An 8,671-nucleotide genomic window follows, 5' to 3' on the forward strand; every position below is an offset into this window, starting at 1 on the left:
AGCAGGAATTCATAATGCATCTCGTTATTTGTGCCCAAGTTCTGCCTATAGACGCATCTGAGGAACTGCCATGAAGTCAATCGCATACATCCACACTCCCCCTTACCCCACAGGGAGCTCGCTTCCTGCACACCATCGCTTTAATCTTGATAAAACTTAAAATATGACCCCCAGAGCGGGTGAGCTGTTTTCCTCTATTCACTTACATAGTCTTTTTGAAACCAGCTGCTGCACTGATTGAAATATAATGCATAATGCAAAAATTAATCAGGAGAAATTCAATGAACCTGAAAAGTGAGTCAAAAGCAATAAAAGAAAATATTTCCCATGATCAATTTACTGTTGCAATCATCAATACATGAAGTCAGCAAATTCTTTCTGCCAAGAATTTAATAAGACTGGGCAAGAGATTGGACATTTGCATGGAATTACACCCACCCACAGGGGTCAGACTGAAAGTCCACATGCCCAGCATCTTTCTGTGACAGCAGGCAAAGGCAGAGTAAAAAAACAGGGCAAGCAATGGTGCTGTTTTCCTAGAACACCCCCTGCCATATTATTCCTACCCTTTGGATATCAATTCACTAGCGAGGTCTAAAGAAAGTGCACTGGAAGAAGGACCAACCCTCGTACTTCAGATCTTAAAATTTCCACAGGCAAACAGGGCAAATTAACCCTCATCTTCCAACAACCAAATTTTTTGCCGGTTCCACTGAAGCAACTGGCTTTGCTGATGGGAAAGAAATTACTTCCCTGAGGCCTGGCTCTGTATCAGCTTAGGACCGTCTAGATCATTGGATAAAGAGGACAGCATGCAATGGAAAGGATAAATCCACAGGCACTTACCCAGAGAGGAGATTGATCTTTATGGAACCAAGAATGCAGAGGCAGTCTTCAATGACGACCTGGACTGTGCCCGATTCAAAATTGGTGCATTTAATGTTTGCAGTAATGTTCACATCCACTAAGATACCAATTAGTTCTGAGAGAAGGCCAACCAAGCTGAAAAAAGTAAACGAGTTGAACAGATTTCATCTCTCAGCCTCTAACCAGAGAAACTCAGCAAAGCCAGTAGCAACAAACTGCACCTCCGTCTCCTGCAATTCATTACAAATGCCACAAGCCATCTTTTGGTGTCTGCTGTTCTGTGGCTTTATTATAGGTAAGAAACACCTAAAAATCCATAAAAGATGCAAAACGTTGCACAATAGGAAGCCTGTGGGTAGGGGTTTCCCTTAACAGCCACCGCGAGATCCTACACTCACCATCTGCCGCTGAGCTCCAGCTTGGCGGTGATGGTCAGCTGGACCCCGATTCCTGGCAGCAGCACCACTGACAGCCTGGGCAGCCGAAGCTTGACAAGGTGTAGGCTGCAAACAACAGCAAAAGCTGGCACAAATTAAATGCATTTTCTAACAGTTGAGCAGCTGTACCTGCTGAGGAACCTACAGCACCCACATCACCACGGCCACCTCCAGCTGGAGGCACGAGTATTATAAGCAAGAGATACCAGCTCCAGGATGAGAGACAGAGTCTGCAGCTGAAACCCAAAGGGCAGTAACCTAGAATCAGACTGGGTGGAAGCCAACTTTATAGAACAGGCAGCTTTTTCCTCTCTGTGGCCCCTTCCTCCCCCCTCTCTGTGCTGCCAAGTACCTCGGACCTCAACAGCAGCATCAGAGCCGTCCTTCTGCATCTATAACCTGCAGCCACCTTCCCCATCCACCCTCCTACCACACAGAAAACTTCTATCAAGTCAGAATTTCAGTATCAAAATAAAACAAGGACAACTACTTTGGGTCAACCGTGCCAACCGCAGCTCAGCTTTTGTTGCTTCAGAATCGATGGCGAACGTGCACTCACGGAGAAGCACTCGCTCTCCACTTACCCAGTGATGCTGGTGGGGGAGTTCAGCAGACCCCCTTCACCCATGATGTTTGGGAGCACGAGGCCCTGCAGGTGTTTCTGGAGAAGCCCGTTGTGCAGTATGGCGTTCGAGAGAACTGGAAAACATCTCTGCGTGAGCACCGGCACTTGCAGCAATGACCTCTCTCCACTCAGTCAGATCTGTCCTGGCAAAGACGTCACACAACAAAGCCCCACCGTTCCCCAAAACTCTGTATAAAGTCATTAGCTGTCTCAGTGCAGCCAAATCACACAGGGGATGGTATTTTACAGTGTGCATTAAACCAAAGCTGCCCTTAGTGAATGATGCAGGAGGTACAGCAGTGGGGAGCAACACCCAGAAATGACGGTGACCCCACTCCGCGGTTGTGCTTCAACTCACAACTTGTTTCTCATTCGCAAAGGGGTTTTGTTAGTTTGTGGCTTTGTTGTTTTGTTTTGGTTTTTTAATACAAACAACTGGAAACAAGTGTCTTTTTTTTTGCTGGAGCATTGCAAATATTAACACGGCTGCTAAACTTCACAATAGTTGTTTGCCAGATATCAACTGCTCCAATGTGGAAATGAGAAGCTAAGATAGAAAGAGGAAATAATCCAGATCTAGCCCTGAAATTCTGTGTGGCTGTTTGGTGCTGAAACATGCCCCAGTTCTGGAGCAGAGAGACCTCCCCGACCCACGAACCCAGCGATGGCTGTCAGAAGCTCTGAGCAAAGTCTGCAGCCCTGAGGAACTATAAAATAAAGATGAAGACAGTCAGAAGGTTTTACTCCACGCCACGGTCCCAAATAGCTTTCACAACAAACGTAACTCGTGTTTTCCAGTTACCGTTCTGCATTGCCCCTGGACTGACAGCGCAGGACAGACCGGACAAGACTTCTTGAGAGGGTGAGAGGAGGCCACAGAAAAAGATGATTCCAAAAAGCTTCAACATTGTCATCTCCAGAAGATTCCCCTGCTGGCAAAGGAGACATCAGAGTGACAAGTGGGGGAAAAGCCTCTAAGAAGAGGTCCCAGATGAAAGAGGTTGAGTGAGAAATCCCTCCTTTACTCTTTATCGAGCTCAAGGAAGACTCTGCTCAAGCCTGGGGCAGCAAGACCTTGTTCACGTCCGCAGACTTCAAGCGCGGGTCAATAAAAGCCCTTTCCTGGTCCTTTGTCACTGGCCCAAAATACTCTACGCGTTCACACAAAAGCAAGCGAAACTGCTTTTCCTGGGCTGATGTTCAAGCAGTCGTTACTTCTGTATCCCTCAGATGAAAAGTTATACATGTCTCAGTAAGGGTCTTTGCCAAGGGAAGCATCCGAGGATTATTCTTGTTCTTTCTAACTTTCAAAAGCAATAAACTAAAGCTCAAGTGATAAAAATAAGCTAGCTATAAAGTTATAGTTTAATAATCATTAACGTAGATTTAATTACAAAATGACAGACATAGGCAGACGATTAGGAGCTTGGTGCACAGCAAAATCTCAAACCGAAGCAGCCAAGCGGTAGGCACGCCACGCGCGTCCTGCCAGAGCGACGACGACGCTGCCACGCGCGTCCCCCTTCGCCAGCCGAGGCTTTGATGCCCAGAGGATGTCATTACCTGTATCAGTTGCAGCCAGCTGGGGAGGGCTCTCGGGTCCGCTCGGGCTCTTCTGGCAGTCGTCGAGACTCTGAGTCGTCCTCCCTTTTATTCCTGCAACCGCGATGGAAGAAGTTGCCCTTATATAAAACCAGCAGCCAACCAGACACACCTTTTCCTCACAACCTCCGTGTCTCAGGAGCAGGCATCCCTCTACACTCTTGCTCTTTGCGAGCAACACCCAGCTGCCACCTCTCTTGATTTATACGAGGTAACGTCACCGCTGACTTGACCGGTTGCCGTTTCCCTTTGTGGTCTGGATCACTCGGACGCCGCTTTTCCCCCCGCCCTGGTCTGTCTTAAACAGGACGCCCTGTAACGGTGGCCCCAGTGGGGATCTCCTTGCTTTGAGGAAACCAGCTTTCTAGGAGATGATGAGAATTACTGAACCATCTAAATCTGACATGAGGCTGATGGGGCTGGCTGTATGGGAAGGCAGCAGACAGAGCATGTGGGCATGGATTCAAGGAGGCTTACAGTAGGAAACGATCTACTTTTCCCAATCCCCAAGGAGCTGTGGGACTTATAATGCTCATTCCTGTTTCAAATGCAGTGCTGGAAAAAAGATTTTCTTGACAAAAAGCAATGTGGAGAGGTTGTAGAAACCTGATAAATGTTGGCTTTGTTAAGACTAAGCTTCAAATTGATTTCAGTTGTATCTGTAAAGAGTGTCATGAATTGACTGTAAAAAAATGAAGTTGTATTGAAATGTATAAAGCCAACAATAAATATCATTTTGAACAAGCAACGCTTACGATAGCTGAACGAGCCGAGGGCAGCAGAAACGCGTATTTCAAAGGAAAATCTCATCCCTGCGGGATGAGAATCTCATCCTTTAGCTGGCGCCTTGGCTTTGCAGAAGTTTCCATTGTGCAGGGCCCCAGGAAGATCTTATCTGGGGACTTTGTTCGGGTCTGGTCACCCATGTTCAACAGGGACAGACTCAGACGAAAACCGGGCAGCAAGAGGCTGCCGAGATGACTGGGAAACCGGAGAGGGGCCAGCGTGCTCAGCCTCGTGGAACAAAGATGAGCAGAGATACGATCGCTCTCCACAAACACAGGAGAGGGGTAAATACTGGGGAGGGAGAGGAGAGGAGAGGAGAGGAGAGCTGCGCGGGCCCAGGGACAATGTTGGCACAGGAACAAACAAAAGCCAGCACTTTCAGGTTGAAGTTAGGAGAAAGCTGCTACCACCATGGCAAGTTTTGGGCTAGCTTTCCCATAAGAATACAGAAGGCAGCAAAAACAATCTCGGGATGCTCTTCAATACTGCACAAGGTGTTTTCTTGCAATAATAAACAACAAAGTGCTCTCACTGAGCAGGCAGGTCCTTCAGCATGTGCTTCTGAGGGCTCAGACTCAACCCCATCACAGAAACGCTGTATTGAGCGCTTGTTTTATTTAACACACTCCACCTGGACTGCATTTGGTGTGCTGACGACAGTCTAGTTCCAAAACCAGGGGATGAAGTTAGCTCCTCCGAGAAGGCTGGAGCAGCAGAGCAAAGTCAAAAGCCATCTCCCCTGGAAGATGCTGCCCACCCAGATCGTGAGTGCAGTGCTTGGTCAGCGGGGAGATGCACGGAGCAGCGCCGCAGCACACCCCCAGGCAAAGCGCAGAGCCTCGCACGTGGGGTCCTTCCCACAGCCGATCCCTCGTTCCATCATGGTGCCGCATCCAACCACCGGCTCTAGTCCTGCCTCCCCCATTTTCTCCCCAGGAGTCTCAGACTGATTTACACTTACTGTTTTATGGCTGATTCTGCTGCTTGCCCTAATGTCGTTTCACTGCCTGGGACAACCTATCTGTGTTTCTCCTTTTTTGTTCCCTTTCAAAGGGTCTCATCCAAATGCACAAGGCCAAGTGGTCACCATAGATGTCCACAGTGAAGCGTTCAGGAGACTCTGCTCCGGCCCTGTACACGCTACAGGAATATTGCTGCTGGCAAAAGTCAGCTTCTGAGCGGGTACCAAAGTAGATTTCCAAATGGTTTCAGCCCTGTCACTGTGTGTGCAACAAACACCCGAGTCGTTGCACACGCACAACACGACCGCACGCTCACAGCGGAGAATCTTGTGAGTAAGTGGCGAGAGGCAGACACCTGTGTTCGTACCAGACACACACGTGTGGTACCGACGGCAGCGAGCAGAAGCTCTACAGAAGGCAGCACGTTTTATCCACTGCTGTAGATATTCCTTCTTGCTGTGCGAGCTTTTCTTATTCAGTCACATCCTTTGCCTCCCCCTCACGCACCCATATTTCATTCTCTCCTTGCAGCAGTGATTTAGATATCACTTACCAGGAGGCTGAATTCAGTTCTGCAGTGACATCGGAATATATATTAAAATGAAGCATTGCAAGAAATGCTAGAAGAGATTATGACAACACAAATGCTGGAAAGTGGAAGGGCTTATGGAAAGACCAACACCTGCAGAGGACAGACGCGCTGGAGCCGCCTCTGGCGTTCCAAACTGCCCTGAGCTTGCGGCTTAGAAAGGCGGCAGGTTAAACAGCAACAGGTACTTTAGAAGAATAATAGTAAAGTAAATAAATATTACCATTTACTAAATATGATTAAATTCACTGGTACTTTTTCCTCTACTGTTCAGAACCATAGAAATCTAGGGTAAACTTAGGAGAATTGCATACATCTCAAACTAAAGAGTTGAGCAACATTAAAGAACAGGAAAAAAAAAATTTCCACCACAGTTTAACCACCACCACATTTTTATGACAAATGGTGGTTTTGAGACATTCTAGAGGTTTGCAGGCTACAGGAACGCAAAATTTCCTCATTGTTATGTGGCAAATTAAAAAAAAAAATTAAAATAAAAAAGAGAGAAGAGTAACCTCAGCCTGTAAAACTTCTTTAATAGACTTCTTTAACAGTAACTCCTTATTAAGAACACACATAAACTGAAACCCTAAACCTAAATCTGGTAGCATGAATTAAACCCTGTGATGGAGCTGCCTTGTACAGATTCAGCCTGCTCCCTTGCAGGGACATTTCCCAGAAGCGAGTGACTGCTTCCAGATGGATGCTGTGAACATTAATGAAACTGCTCCGTTCAAACGTCGACGGAGAGCAACTGCCCTGGTGTCCACAAAAAGAAGCCAGCTCAAGAGAGAGGGGAAAGCACTCAGGTAGGAAAACGACACAGCAAACCTCAAGCTAAATTAGGCTCCTGCAACAAAAACTGGAAAAGGAAGGGGAAAAAATGAAATAAGTCTTAAACACTGACCGCACCTGGGCTGTGAACGTCCAGCCTAGTTTCCGAATAGCTGAAGTTGAGGTTTATGAACAGTTTTCCCCACCCGGCACTTTACTGGGGAATACGGCAACGATGGCACTGCAGTGGGTCTGTCCCCTCGGCCCGCGCGTTGATCAGCGGCAATCCAGTCCAGAGACTGGAAAACAAACACACGGAAAAGTGTCACTGGATGCTGTATTCATTCTGCCTCATCGCAAGCAGCCTTGCTCAGGGGAGATTTTTTTTCCCACTCCTGTTTATGAAATTGCTCAGGGGAGCAGAAGGAGGGAACCCCTCTGAACTCCCCACCCCAGTGTAACACCCTGAACTATGTTAACCAGAAACGCTGCATTAGTGAAGCATCTGTCTTTGTAAAGTTACCTGTGCTCTTGTTTGGTCTGGGATAGATAAATTCTCCCAGAGTCAGACTCAAAAGATAATTTCCAGCAACAGGATTTGTCAAAACATGAACTAAAATTTCCTAGAAATAAGCTGGAGCATTTTAGTAAGAACTAAAGGAATCAAACCCTCCTCGAGTTTTGGGACTGGACTTTAGCCCAGGACTGTCAGAAACCCACAATCCCCACAGCCAGATTTACAGATGGTTCAGCACCTTCCATTGTCAGCAGCCCACAAGGGCAGAGCAGCTTAATTAACAGCAGTCACTCTTCATGGCAACAGCAAGCCTTGCCAAATCCATCCCAGGCTCGCCCTGACCCAGGACTCCGCTTAGTGCACGTACCAGGGACTTGTGGCATCTTGTGCGTGGGCAGACGTCAAAAGCATCCCTTCCAGATTTACTTGTGTCTGATCGCTCACCCGTGCGGTTTCCTACACAGGGAACCTGAAAAACAGAAACATAATCTTGGGAAGGGCCATGCAGAGAGCACGGGCAGGAGAAACCGGGAGAAGAACAGGAGGCTCCGAGGAGCTGCCTGTCAAGAGCAGTGAGGACAGCAGCATTGATTTCTGGACACATCCGCAACGCTGAGCACAAACAGCAAGGCAGAGTAAAATCACTGCCATGAGATTAACAACAAATCAATGTCTCCAGGAATTTTATAGACAGGAAACATTCTGCTTCTGAGATGTGAACTGAAGTAGAATGAGCGCAGTGTTATCAGCCAGGCGAAAGGGACAAACTTCATTAGTCAGACGCAACGTGACGAGTTGCAGTGTGAAAACAGAGGCGCTTTTGCAGACCTGTCTTCAGGCCTCGCCAAGGCATCAGAGCGCCGCGATTCAACGCTGAAAGCGAGAGCGGCACTGGCCAAAGGACTCGCAGGGGGAACCAAGCCACGCCAGGCAGGAAAGTCTAGGAAGCCCTGCAAATCCTTTCCCAGCTGCTTCGAGCAGGCATCGGTTTCACCAAGTTTTGCAATATTTTGCCGGTGTCTGTCTGGCATCGGTCCAGAGACCGAGTTGAAGTCAAAGTGCCGCCCTGAGCATCTTTCTGGGTGGACATCTCGCATCTTGACTTTTTCAGGTCTTGCACGTTCCAGGTTTCCCCAGGGCACCCTTTTTCACCTGGCCCCACACAAGGCAAGCTTGGCCACTTGCCACAAATCACCCGACGTTCAAAGGCCTGGTCAGGTCAGCAGAAGATGCTGTAACCTTCCCACGGGACTGCCAGGAGCCCCCGGCGAAAGGCCACGGGTCACGCACAGACTCACTGCCCCACGGTCGGGGTGCGCGGCCAGAGGAACGCCCGTGTGTCTGCCGGCAGCCGACCTGCACTGCCTGGCGCAGGCCCCGGCACAGACGTGGCAGCGTGGATTTCTCACTGATGCAATGTGCACCTTAAAGTCGAATCTAGTGCTATATTTTAAACAAATGAATCCTTTTCCTGCCTTCTTCCCATCACTTCCAATCACTTGCACTGCGAGC

At 48.2% G+C, this 8,671-nt stretch overlaps 1 protein-coding gene across 1 annotated transcript in view; it reads right to left on the reverse strand.

Annotated features, from left to right (window-relative positions):
* LOC104166690 (BPI fold-containing family B member 4-like) overlaps positions 1-2,843 on the reverse strand; it is an 11,091-nt gene extending 8,248 nt beyond the window's left edge. Inside the window, exons 1-4 of the mRNA XM_009706710.1 lie at positions 2,732-2,843; positions 1,889-2,003; positions 1,266-1,370; positions 847-1,002 (exon numbers count right to left, since the gene is read on the reverse strand). Of these exons, the coding sequence (XP_009705012.1) occupies positions 847-1,002; positions 1,266-1,370; positions 1,889-2,003; positions 2,732-2,843 (488 nt within the window). The remainder of the gene's footprint in view (positions 1-846; positions 1,003-1,265; positions 1,371-1,888; positions 2,004-2,731) is intronic.
* Between the last annotated feature and the right edge of the window lie 5,828 nt (positions 2,844-8,671).

This window comes from Cariama cristata, unplaced genomic scaffold (assembly GCF_000690535.1).
Source record: "Cariama cristata isolate BGI_N322 unplaced genomic scaffold, ASM69053v1 scaffold24498, whole genome shotgun sequence".
In the NCBI taxonomy this organism is placed as follows: Eukaryota; Metazoa; Chordata; class Aves; order Cariamiformes; family Cariamidae; genus Cariama; species Cariama cristata.